At 32.8% G+C, this 13,366-nt stretch overlaps 2 protein-coding genes across 2 annotated transcripts; both read left to right on the top strand.

Moving 5' to 3' along the window:
- Positions 1 to 5,583: 5,583 nt before the first annotated feature.
- LOC8288116 (transcription factor MYB77) lies at positions 5,584 to 6,704 on the top strand. Its single transcript, XM_002518631.4, has one exon. It carries the CDS (start codon positions 5,708 to 5,710, stop codon positions 6,443 to 6,445), a length of 738 nt encoding a protein of 245 aa, XP_002518677.1. The 5' UTR covers positions 5,584 to 5,707; the 3' UTR covers positions 6,446 to 6,704.
- A 134-nt stretch (positions 6,705 to 6,838) lies between these two features.
- Positions 6,839 to 12,200, top strand: LOC8288115 (protein unc-50 homolog). Its single transcript, XM_015718935.3, has 10 exons — positions 6,839 to 7,938; positions 8,082 to 8,149; positions 8,244 to 8,269; positions 9,422 to 9,512; positions 9,739 to 9,834; positions 10,319 to 10,387; positions 10,548 to 10,606; positions 10,697 to 10,819; positions 11,626 to 11,697; positions 11,789 to 12,200. Exons 1-10 carry the CDS (start codon positions 7,846 to 7,848, stop codon positions 11,851 to 11,853), a joined length of 762 nt encoding a protein of 253 aa, XP_015574421.1. The 5' UTR covers positions 6,839 to 7,845; the 3' UTR covers positions 11,854 to 12,200.
- Positions 12,201 to 13,366: the final 1,166 nt, after the last annotated feature.

The following is a 13,366-nucleotide window of genomic DNA, read 5'->3' as shown; positions in this document are numbered from 1 at the left end:
TAATAAGTGCAATAATATAATTTAAAATAATTAATTTTTAACTCATAAGAGACGAGCACTTTAGCAGAACCCTAACCCCAATACTAGCAGTCTTTCAGCTCTCTTATTCTAATAGGACTGGCGCCTAGAGAGCGAAGCTTAACCAGAATTTTTAAATCCAGCCTGGTCACTTAATTCTCAAAATAGCCAGCGCCCATAGAGCAACAATCGATCATGAACCTTTCTCAAAGGGCAAGGCCAAGAATCGATCAGGTAGAACATGCCACCTGATGGGTTACATCAGGACCGAGTGTGCATCGGTGATGATTATGGACATGTAATAGACTATATTGAGTTTTGCCCTGATCGAGCATTGCTCTCTGGGCTGAGTACAGTTTATTGTCAGAGGTAAGGTCCCTGATTGAGCAATGCTCTCTGAGCGCTGGCTTAATTGGAAATCAAGTGTTCAGGCTGGAGGTAAGGACCCTGATCGAGCTTGCTCTCTGGGCGCTAGACCTATTGAATCAAGAGAGCCGAAATGCTACTAGAAATTGGGGTTAGGGTTTTACTGAGCCACTCCTCCCGTGAAAGTAAATATATTTTATTATTCTTATTTTATTTTTCTTAAATTACGGTATGAATATATTAAGATTCTTATTTATGTTCATGGTTTGTTATACTGATTCAAGTTATTAATATTCTTTTGAGAGGAATGCAATAGACACAAGATTATTTGATTTTAACTCACTCCAGAGCCCCATACCCCGCTTATAATTTTTTTCAGGTGATAGTTAAAGACCTTCGCCGTCTACATTGTTGACAGTCCGACTTCTTCCTCTTCGGACTTTGTAATCTCTTTGTACTATTATACTTGTTTAATATTTACTCTAGATTACCCGCAGTAGAAAATTTTAAAATTGTTATAATCATTCTGGTCCACGTTGGACGTGTGAAGCTATAAAGACCCGATAGAACTATTTATGAATGTCATTCATGTTTGATTATATTTGTTACTGTTTATCTGGATTTATGATTCGGTAAGACTTACTACGGGTTTTGATGGCCTTAAGCCTACCCATTCCCTAATGCCGGTCACGGGCCCACATAATAGGTCGTGACATAACGTGTCCTGAATGTTGTTATTTTCAGAATGTCTTCCTTACTAATTCTCAACTGGTGATGTCCCGACCGCAAATCAATCTTGAAAAAGCATGCGGCTCCTTGAAGCTGATCGAATAGATCACCAATGCAGGAAAGCAGATACTTAATTACGAATCGTCGCTTTATTCAGCTGCCGATAGTTAATATAGAGGCGCAAGGTACTGTCATTCTTCTTCATGAACAGAACAAGAGTGTCCCACAGGAACCTACTAGGTCTGATAGAACCCTTATCCAGGAGATACTGCAACTGCTCATTTAACTTCTTTAACCCTGTTGGTGCCATTCGATAGGGTGGCATAGAAATAGGAGTTGTACGTGGTACCACATTGATGCAGAACTCTATATCTCTATCAGACGATAATCCTCGTAGCTCTTCTGGAAATACATCAGAAAACTTGCAGACCACCGGAACATCCTCGATTCTACCTTTTTTATCGAGGCATCCCTGACTAACGCTTGATATCTTTGACACCCACGGCGAAACATCCGTCTAGCCATAATGGCTGACACGACATTCAATGAGGCAAGTATCTGCTTACTTTTCTATTATTTTTTTTTGTTATGTTATTTTTTATTTTAATAATAAAAGATGAAATGCAAATGAGTTTTTCCTCCAAAAAGTTGCTATAATGACACCCTTAATCCAATCATTATTATTTATTGTCTATTTATTTCTATATGTAAAATAATTAACTCATCAGTATTTAATGTAATGTTAATTTTAAAATCTACCAAATTATTTATGATAAAAATTAAAATAATTAAAATTTAAAAGAAAAAGGGAAGAACACATAATAAACCTAATAATAATTAACATCTCATTTTCAATAAATTGAGATTAAAAATGACGTGGCATGTTTTTTATTATTCTTCAATATAATTATATTATCCCTCTTCCTTGTATCAACATTCTTTACTCTTATAACATAACAAAAACAGGAAAGTCAGGTTTTTGAGATTTCCATCACATTCTTCTTGCTAAACAAAAATCTTGTCGGAAAAGCTTTTTATTTATTGGAAATATAATATTAATTCCTTTAGAATGCTAAAATGGAATCAAATCAGGATAAACAACATGTGCAAATGCCTTGGAAAAGCAAGATCTAGTCAGTGTTTTTGTTAAGTTAACATTTATTAAACTCTACAAAAAGAAACATCTTTGATCTTTCCTCACCACCACGTGCAAGTTTACATTTTATATGATTCACCAAACTCATAAAACCCATAATCCAATGCACTTGTTAATATTAATGGGTACTATTAAATATTAATTAAGAAATTAAGATTTTATCTAAAAAATTAATTTTAAATTTTATACGGTGGATAATTATTTATTGAATAATGAAATTTTAACCATTGAATTTGAATTACCGAATATAAAAAAAAAAAAAAAATGTCTACATGATTGTTATGTAATCCTTAATTTATTGAGCTTTAGTAAAATAAAATAAAATAAATCATGAAGACCTAACCTAACAGCACTACAGCATGTTTAATTATTATTATTATTTTGATATTTAATTTAAAAGATATCCTTTGGTTGGTTGCGGTATGTGTTTGTCTCCATTTTAGGGCACTTGGTTCTGCAAGTTTTGAATTGGGTAGCACTTTGCATCTAACGTTAAAATTGCAACTCGCTATTGGTCGCATGCATTATGTATTATTATTATTATTTAGTATGCAATTTGTGTTATGTGAAAGGAACAAGATGTGCAGTGCAATGCATTGGAAAAACAACATTTATCATTTTCACCAATTAAAATGTTTATAAAAACAAAACTTTGGATTATAAAAAACATCCTCGATTATTCCCTATTATATCTCTGCAGTGTATGTAGTTGCTAGGAAGCTTCATCATTGTTTCACAAGCAGCAAAAAACCCTACACATATTCTACTTAATTTATTATTTATATTTAAGAAGAAAAAAAAAACACGACTAAAATTGATTGATTTATTTATTATTCATTCTAGCGAAAAATATATATAAAATTTAGAATTTAGGTATCGTTGGAATATCTTTTCTTCAAGCAAGAAGAATGTATGAGATAATAGTATTAAAATAATTTTGTACTTGTGAAATCTGACTATGTTATTCATGTGCCATTTTTATTTTCTTTTAAATGAGATGGTAACTTCATGGCAATTTGATTGATTTATTTTTATGTGGATTTTTTATATATTAATTTTTTTATTTTTTATCTCAAGAATTAAACTCCAAATATCAAAATAAAACATATTTAATTAGTATCACTTAAACTAATTTTATCCTTTTTTTTCTTTTAGAGCTTTTTGGTTAATATCTGAAGTAATTGTTGGCGAGGGTAACAAAACTAAAATTCGAAATTCATTTCCATCATTGTGAGTAACAAAAAAATCATCCAATTGGCGAATGAATATGTTTCTTCTTAACAAAAATATATATTGTTTTAAAATAAACAAGTGTTTTTTTTTTAGAAAAGAGTGTCGCGATTTACACAAATTAATTATATTTCTATAATATTGTTAATTTGCATAACAAGAAAGAAATGTGAAAATTTTTGAATTATTTTTTATATATATCTTATCAAATTCATAGATAATTGACATTATTTATTATAAAATATATTAATTATTTAATTTTAATATATAAACAGTCATATATACATATTATCTGTTTAGTATAAAATCAGTAATATTCTGATAAGATTATAAAAATTATATATAAGTTTACTAATTCAATCAATATTGATTCACTTGCAATAAAAGAACAAGTGTCATATATTTCAAAAAATTATAAAAATTATTAAAATTTTTATTTAAATTTAGTGCATATCTAAATTAATATATAATTACCATATATTTATTAGTTATAAAAAATTTAAAATATATTAAAAATTAATTATAAAATATAAAAATATATATATATTTTATCACTCTACTAATAAAATATATATATACAGTTCAGTTCAGATAATAATTTTCTAAAGTTACAATTGTAATTCAATAACGGTGTTCTGAACTCAACCGCGTTGTTTTGCGGTTGGAATTTGTTAAAAGTTTGATTACAGGATCACACGTTTAGACCCGTCCGTATAGTATGGAAAAGTGCCACCAAAGACAACACAATTGTTTGGTATTTGGTACCAACTGATCCTTGTGCTCACACAAAAAAAAGAAAAAGAAAAAGAAAAAGAAAGACAACTTCCCAACCCCAAACCAGAAACCAGTAAAATAAACAAAACCACCACCTACACTTCACACGGTGCCTTTTACCACCTAATACTGGATGTGTCGTTTTATCATACAATGTACCCACGAAAGAATTCGCGTGTCTCTCTCTACATATATATATAATACCACCACAAACAAAACAACTTTTCCAGATTTTGAGTCGGTGACCGCCTCGTGTCGTTTGGCGGTATACAAAAGTTGGCCGCTAACATGTCATTGATGTGGCAGGTCGTCACAGCCTGGACACTGCCATCTTGTCAGTTGTCAATAATAATCATCGTCATTCTCTCCTAACTATAGTCCGTCGTCGTTTTTGTCCACACCACCATCACTTCCTGACGCCTCAAATAACAAATACAAAAACCAGCAATGTTTTAGCTTCTTATGTTACGTTTAAATATTAATTAATTAATTATGAAATATTAATCGTTATACTCTATTCACTGGTTAGGATAATGTATAAACTGAGATATGTATTAATAAATAAGTTATTTATTATTAGAATCAATATCCAACAGGCTAACATTTTTATAAATATATGAACCGAATTAAATTAAAAATAAATTAAAGATATCAAAATCAATAAATAAAATAAAATTTAAAAGTATTTAAATAGAGAAAAAAGAAATTCACTATATAAAGTCTTAACTAATTTAATTATTAGAGTCCTTTAATAGTAAATTTAACTGATTTGATTAAATTCCTTTTATAGTTATAAATAAGGCATGGTTAGATAAGTTGAAATATATACTCATTAGCAGTTCAATTATTAAAAAATTTGAAACTAAATAAAATTAAATTAAAACGAATAAACTGAATATGTAAAAAGTACGAACCGAATAAAACCGAATTGCCAATCTGTTTTGGAATTTTGCTCACCGCAAGTATTTCCCAATACAGGAGCAAAGGAATTTCAAAACCTCTCACGTAATGCTGTCCAGCCTGTCTCTTAGTCAAACACTTAGAACTTATCCTCTTAACCGCCAATATCTTCTCATTTTCTCGTGATATTCCCTGTTTCTTCTCCTCTATTAAATCCCTTTCCTTTCCAGTAACTTCCATAACCGTGAATCAACAGGCCGTTTAGGAACAAAAAATAAAAAACTTCAACGAGCAAAACTTTCAAAATATCCCGAGATTTTAGTTCATTAAAAGATACGTGGCGGTTATGCAACTGTATAAAATCTCCAACCGGTAACTTAAAAATACCGGTGACCCTCACCCTCAAGTAACCGGCTTTAATCAGTTACCCTAACCCTTCCCCTATATAAACTCTCTGCGTCCTTACAAATTGAAACGTTCTTTTTAAATCTCTCTCCCAACCTCCTTCGTACCTTCACAGCCTCACTCGCGATAATGGATTCGGAATCGGCTTTCGATCGGGTCAAGGGACCGTGGAGTCCAGAGGAAGATTTACTATTGAAGAAACTAGTGCAACGGCATGGAGCAAGAAACTGGACGTTGATATCGAAATCAATACCGGGAAGGTCGGGGAAGTCGTGCCGTCTGCGGTGGTGCAACCAACTTTCGCCGGAAGTAGAACATAGACCTTTTGCACCTGAAGAAGATGAGATAATTGTTGATGCTCATTCAAGATTTGGTAATAAATGGGCTGCTATCGCGCGTTTACTCAATGGCCGTACTGATAATGCCATTAAGAATCATTGGAACTCTACTTTAAAGAGAAAATACGGTGCCGCATTCAATAACGATGATGGTGATAGATTGCAGGAGAAGGAACGCGATAAGAAAGCGCTGTCGTTTCGTTCCAGCTCTTCTTTATCTTCCGGATCTGACGTCAGCGATACAGAGTTGCCAGTGACGTCATCGTCTTTACAACAACTAGGGACCACTCACGATCGGGTCCAATCAGCAGCATACCATGACGATGACGATGATGGACCATCGACCGAGCTCACGTTATCATTTCCTGGAAAAGGGTGCATAGAGTTATCAGCCGGTGCTAAAGAATTAACTTTTTCGATAGAGGAACATACTGAGAAAAATGCTTTGCTTGCCCCGAAATTGATAGCGACGATCCAAGAGATGATCAAAACTGAAGTGAAGAATTATATGAAGGCTAATATGAGATAGATTAGATTTTGATTAGTCATGAAAAAGTTAGATTTTGATTAGTTATGAAAAAAGAAAAGGAGCTGTTCTGTGTATAGAACTGAGAGCCGTCCAACAATTTCCGAAGTAATTCTGGTTACTGGTTCTGGCATACTATGGTGGGACGGTTGGGTACTGTGGTAGTACAATATTCTTTTTGTGTTTTCAGTCTCTTGTAAGCCTTAACCGCCCCGCAAAGAACTGTTTGAGAATGCTTTTATAAAATTTAATTTTTTAAATAGATTTAATCAAAACAAGTTTTTTTTTTTTTTTTAAAAAGTAAAATTGACCTTGCTTCTAAAAAGAAAATTAAGCGAAATTTAAAAATAGTTTCTTGATTATGATTATTGACATTTTTATAAATTTCATTTTGATTAAAATAAAAAAAATTATTTTCTTCATTTAGCGATCTCTCTATAAAAGGATCGACGGATCTCTATAAAAGGATCGACGGATCGACCATTTGAGTATATGCGATCTCTTTATAATTATATATGTCATCAGTCTGGATTAATACATCTCTTATAAAAAAAATTCATACATAATTAGAGCACGAAGAAAGAATTTTTGTGATAGAGTCGTTAATTCTATAAATAGGATTATTATAACGAAAATATTCAAATTTATTTTCTTAATTTTTATGAATAAACATTTTTTTAGTGGACTAACATAATAGTAAATCTGCGCCTAGATTCCTATCACGCTAACATCTGCAATGCTTTGGAGGACCTTCATAGTTAATTTCGATGTTACTTATTCTCACTGATGTTGCTATTGAAATTGAGGATAAAGGCATTAAGAAAAGAGTATGGTGAGTTGATTATGGTGTTAGGGGACTTACAATTTCAATTGTCTTTCTCCCTCTTTCGAAAGCCCAAATAAAATTTCTAGATTTTCCAGTATAGAAGCATTGAAGAATAGAGAATATAGATAGATAGGTTACTTCTAATCGTTAAAGTACCAACAAATATGTCAACTCAGCTTAAACAATTAGAGCAAACTTTTGTTATAATGTTTCTGTTACCTAAGGGGCTAATATTATAGGAAAACATAAATCTCACAGTTAATTGTCTAAGTCTCTTAGTTTAGGGGCTTATTTGTTACACGAGTTAAACATTAGGAAGCCAAAATGAACCTTTTCCCAATAAAAGCTCTGCCCAATATTTCCCCATCAGAGAGGAGCCTGGTAGGCTTAATATATATGTACTAAAATCTTTTACGGTAAAGTCGTCGTCGTTTCGACTTTCCTTCGGAAAACCAAAAAAAAGGAAAAAAAAAAAAAAAAAAGAAAGAAAGAAAAGGTTGCCTTTCAGATCTTCCATCAAGCACATAGCTTTGCTTGAAATCGAAGAAGAAGAAGAAGAAGAAGAAGAGGAAGAGAGATGTTGCCTACTTCGTCAAAAATCCGTACATCATCGGCCTCTACATCTCGGCCCAGTCCGATGTTCCCTCAGTACCTTCGGCGAATCGTTAAGGTTTTTGCTCTTTCAAGATCTGATCCAACTTTATTATTATTCAATTTGAAACCTGATCAAATTGTGCAATTAGAGCTACTTGCTTTCATGTAATCTTAAATTCTAATTATATGTTTTTCTTTCTTGTAATTGAATTTGATTAGTGGCAACAAATGGATATTGAATATACTTTCTGGCAAATGCTTCATCTTTGCACCTCTCCAAAAGTCGTGTAAGTTCTTAATGCAGTTCTTATTTTCATTTGTGCATTTGCATTCATTTCCTTGTTTTCTGATTTACCTTGTCATTTTTGCATGTGGACGCAGCTATCAGCACACTAAATATCACAAACGTAAGTCTACTTATCAGTTCATTTTTGCTTTAATTGGCTATTTTCTACTATATTGTTGGTGCATCAAGCATGTAAAGTATGCTTCATTTCGATACATGGTGATCTTTCCAGTGATATTTTGTTGGTTCCTTTGCTGATACACATGCTATTTTGTCTTGCAAGTATATCCTTCATGTCTTTTGGAGGATCCCCAAATCGAATTTTTAGTTTAACCATTGTGCAAGGGTCACTTAGCGTACTTAAGGTCGTCTCATTCTTCAGCAATAGAAGTCAAGAATATCCTTCAAGTGTTTAGATTTTGTATCCAATATCCTGAATACAGTTAGTCTGAGAAGAGTTATTCATGATGATGTGAAGTTCAGCGGAAAATGGGAAGATTTATTATTATTGTTGAAATAGATGGAAAATTGATTTTAATATAAGCATTCATTTAAAGGTTCATTAGCATATAAGAAAGAATGAAGTAACTCCAAGAAACAGTGACCTTAGTTGGTGATGTGATTGATTATTGTCTTTTGAAATATTACAACCACTTGCTAAAAGTAGGATCAAAATAAAAGGTCGCTTTTATAGTCCTTAAATATATTACTAGCAGAACAATAGTATCTATTGTCAAGTATGTGATAAGTTGAGTTACTCCAAATCACTATGATTATCTTTTCTCTTAGAGAACTACATGTGCCATTAAACAAAGTCGATTACATGAAGTAAATGCACCTCAATTATTATCTAATCTATACGTGGTTTTCCAAATTAGTGGAATATTATTCTAGAATTCCTGTAAGTGGTGTAAGTTTCCAAATTACAAGTCATATATGCAACTTTGCTGAAGATTTCAAACCGTCCTTTTGGGGGTCATAAATATCATTTGCAGTATGATGTTTCTTATAGTATTATGTTATGTTTGATATATTTCACAAATGTGTTGCCTTAGTTTTAATATTAGCAGGAATTGCTTGCTCATCTAAAGCATGTATAGGGAAGGATAACATGCTCGTGTACTTTGCTAGCTCATGCAATTATTGACTCGATTGTATGTAAAACATTTCTTGGTTACATCTATTCTATATTGTGGGTGTAAAAATGAGAGATTCTTGCCATTAGAAAAGGGATGAATTTTGAAAAATTGCGGTCTTCTTTTTCGGGTGTCAGAAACCAAGAATCAATGGGCACGTGACGACCCAGCTTTTGTCGTAATCTGCAGTCTCCTTTTGGCAGTCGCCACTTTGGCTTATTGTGCCGCGTAAGTCCCTTTTATACTTCGAACTTTCATTTAGAATCCCATGAGAAATATTTTCTGAAACTCATTTGTTGGGGTTCCATTGACTAATTTCTCGTTTAAGAAATGTCATAGCCAATGATTTTGATACAAATGGGGAACTTCTATTTTTTGCTTAGCCTGTTCTTTTTCTGTATTTAAAGTTTTCAGTGCAGATTAAATCTTATCTTGATCTCTTCTTTTATTGCAGGTATGACCATAGCACTGGACATGCTGTTTTTGTAGTTATTTCAGTATTGCTTTTCCATTTTTTAATTACGGGAGTAGTTCTGGCCACGTGTTGCTGGTAAGAACCATCATCCAAGTACTATGAAAAATTTGATGCCAGCATTAGTGGATATATGTATCCAATCTTATTGCTAGGTGTACTCATTAAGAAAAATGGCACTTTAGTTGAATAATGCCGATCCCAGTTTTGAAATATGACATCTTGTCTTTTATTGAGTATTGAGTGCTTTTAAAACAATATTTAATAAGCAGTCATTATGCTTCTGTACATGGAAGCAGATGGAGTGATGACAATGACAAATGTAAAAAATGAAACTGTGATATAGAAATTGAACACCTTTTGACATTTGTGAACTACGAGGTTTGAATCAAAGCGTTTGAAATAAATTGAAGTTGAAAATTCAACCAAACATTGTGTGATAAATTCTAACATTAGATTGGGCAAAGAAAAAATGTTTTTAAGTAGTCAGTGTGCTAAATAAGTTAAAATGTCTAAATATAGAATGCAGTTTTGGATTTTCTCATTTGCGAATTCCATACAGGTTCATGACCAATGCATATCTTAGGGAGGAGGCTCCAAACAGCCATGTGGTCGAGCAGCGGGTTGAATGGTAATTCTAGAAACTTTTGATTTTCACTATGGTTATGCTTATTATCTTGTCTTTTAATTCTAGATCCTTTCCATAACCGTCTCTGTGAGTGTCTTTTTTTTGTGGTTAAGAGGTTTTCTTGTAGACTGCTGACTTTTGTTTCCCTCGTCTTTGGTTGAAGGCTTTATGCATTTGATGTGCACTGCAATTCTTTCTTCCCAATGTTTGTAATGCTTTATGGTAATTGCTAATTAAATCATGTTTGCCCTTTAATTTTTCAAATATTGTTTCTCTTACCATAATATTGACCGTGCCTTGTTTTTGTTACAGTTATACATTATTTTCTGTCCCCTCTTTTGGTAGCTCATGGTTTCATACCTATATTGCTATCGAATCTTCTTTTCATGGTGGCAGCCTCATACTATCATTATCTCAACTTTTTAGGTTATGATGGTAAGTTGTATTTTATTTTTCAAGTAGATGAGGAATGTCTTGGTTCAAATTGTAGGATGTTTAATAAATTGACTATGAAAGATGCATCATTTTAAGTTATCTTCATATTTGATTGTTTCTTTCTTGAACTGTTTGCTTTATTAGGATCTTTAAGGAGATTGTTGAGGTCTGAAATTTTTATGTTCTGAAAGAGAAACTATGTCAGTAATACCAGTAAGATAGCATCAAATATTTGTTAATCATAGCCGTTTACTTTGGTTAAATGTTTAACACTTGATGCTAACATTTGATGCAAGTAACTGAGCATACATTATTCTGGTGTAAATATTGTGCTTGTGCATACTTTGTATTTACATACAAAAGATCTATATTTAATTCATTCAACTATGATTTTATTATGGTATGTTTTGTTATCCTCTCATCTGTACGTTAGTTAAACATATGGTTTTATTCATACTCTTTGTGATAAGGAAAGTAGACAAAATCGAAGCACGATCCAACTTTGTTATAATCTTGGCTGAAATTCTAATCCTCGACTCCCTGTTGTTTCTGATTGGTCACCAAGTATGTTTTTGAAACATTGTTTTTAAGTTGATTAAACAGCATTTTTGCTCTTCTCTGATGAGGTGAGTTGTACTAATCTTTTTTGCGATCTTTGGAAAGAAAAGTAAACTTGAGCCGGTCATTGGTGAACATATTAGATGCTTGGTTGTATTTCCAAACTTGAGGTGGCTGATGAGATTTTGCATATTGCTGCTTGATCACTTTTAGTACTTAATTTATTGATATCATGTCTTATAACGCAGTGCTTCCCTTTCTGGAGAGGACAACATTTTTCCTATATCCAATTGGTGTTGTCCTTGTCCTTTCTCCTATTTGTAAGTATCCCATGCAACAATTTCCTAATTGGCTTTTGCTTTGGGTTCATGTCTTGCTCAAACTTTTCTTTCTTGCAACTTGCTTTTGCAGTGATTTTAAGCGGCTTCAATCCTTCAAGATATTTCATGAACATGTACTTCAGTCAACGGCTATGATCTACTAAGCTAACACTTCAGGGTTTGGATAGCACATATAATGAGGTGGGGGATAGTTCAGAGACTGCATCAATGGTGAGAAGGCATAATTCTTTCATGTACATGGAAATCTAAAAGCAAGGTTGCAAAATGAAAGAAAAAAGAAATCTTTTTAGCTTTGTTTTGAGTCCTATTCCCTGAAAGATGGAAAGCATAACTGAATGATGTCGGGGTAGAAGTCTTTTTGGTAGTATCATTGATCAAGCATCCTATGTAACCTGTGAATTCTGTATTTCCATTTTTCCAAAATCTGAAAAAGTGAATCTGATAGTTCATTTTGGATATGCCAATTATATGCATTTTACGAATCCTGAGAGTTTGTGCACATGTATGGCTGATGGAACACTCGTTCTTTCCTACCTAACAATTTTTGGTGACAGAAGTGAATCTCTCTTTCTCTTGAAGAAAAGAAAACACTGAGTGTTGTTTTTACGACTGAACTGAAAATATTCTTTTGTTGTTGCTCCTGATAGTTGGTGGTTGCAAGTATTGGGAAGAAACAGGAAACATTGGTCCAAAAGTGAGGACTTAACAAGATAGAATAAGGGGGTAAAAGCCAATGGTTCTGAGAGCCATCATTTTCTGGAGAAAATGTTATTGCTAGATTATGGTTACTACTGGTTGAACTCTTTAAATTCTTCTTTGGGCATACTTGACTCTGAATTCTGGAAGTAGATTATGGTCTTTCTGCCAACCATCAATAATCTAACAAAACCTCTACTTTCTCTTCTTCTCTACTTCCTATCTTGAAAGTCCTGTTTGTATTTCAAGGGCTGACATGGGTGATGGTTTCCATCACCAATGGCAGCTCCATCTCCTTTTTCTTTAATTCACAACGGGGCCTACTACTATTTGTAACTTAAATTCTAGTAACCACATACCGCTAATAAGTATATAAACAAAATGAGGTTTTCATTGGAAAGTAGAAACGGGCTTTAAAAGCCCGACTTTACATCAGCTCATGTACCTATAAAGAAAGGAAAATAACAGAAACATCCCTAAAAATTTGTCTGGTGGTCACACACTCAGTATCGGAGATTAAAGTCTCTAGTTCAAAAGCTCCTTTCTTGAAAATATAGTGATTTATTCCCTATTATGAAAGAATTCTTCTTTCTCCTCTAACTTAACACTCTAACATACTAACTATATCTACTATTTTAAAAAAAAAGGTTTAGACTGTTCATGTTTTATTTATTTCTGCCATAGTTTGAATTGTTTTGTCTTGGGATACAATTCGTGTAACGAGATTTTCATTTGTTCAAACAAAAAAAAGAACAAAAAACATCTACTTCACAACAGGTTACTTGTTAACTACTTAACCTTTTGATTGTCCCAACTTGCTGACTACCTACTTCTTTCCCAACTTGCTAACTGCCTACCTCTACAATAAAATAGTTAAACAATCATCTGTTTCAAATCATAACAAGCAAGCTTCAAGACTTGTATCATGCATTAAAATATAAACCATACAGAA

The sequence above is a fragment of the Ricinus communis genome, chromosome 6 (genome assembly GCF_019578655.1).
Source record: "Ricinus communis isolate WT05 ecotype wild-type chromosome 6, ASM1957865v1, whole genome shotgun sequence".
Lineage (NCBI taxonomy): Eukaryota > Viridiplantae > Streptophyta > Magnoliopsida > Malpighiales > Euphorbiaceae > Ricinus > Ricinus communis.
The sequence above is the reverse complement of the archived record's forward strand: the minus strand, read 5'-3'. Positions and strand labels throughout refer to the sequence as shown.

Coding starts and splice junctions, on each gene's coding strand:
- LOC8288116 (XM_002518631.4), top strand. CDS start 5,708: ATGGATTCGGAATCGGCTTTCGATCGGGTCAAGGGACCGTGGAGTCCA.
- LOC8288115 (XM_015718935.3), top strand. CDS start 7,846: ATGTTGCCTACTTCGTCAAAAATCCGTACATCATCGGCCTCTACATCT. Junction 10,607..10,696: donor AATGTTTGTAATGCTTTATG/GTAATTGCTAAT, acceptor TTTTTGTTACAG/TTATACATTATTTTCTGTCC. Junction 10,820..11,625: donor CAACTTTTTAGGTTATGATG/GTAAGTTGTATT, acceptor CTTATAACGCAG/TGCTTCCCTTTCTGGAGAGG.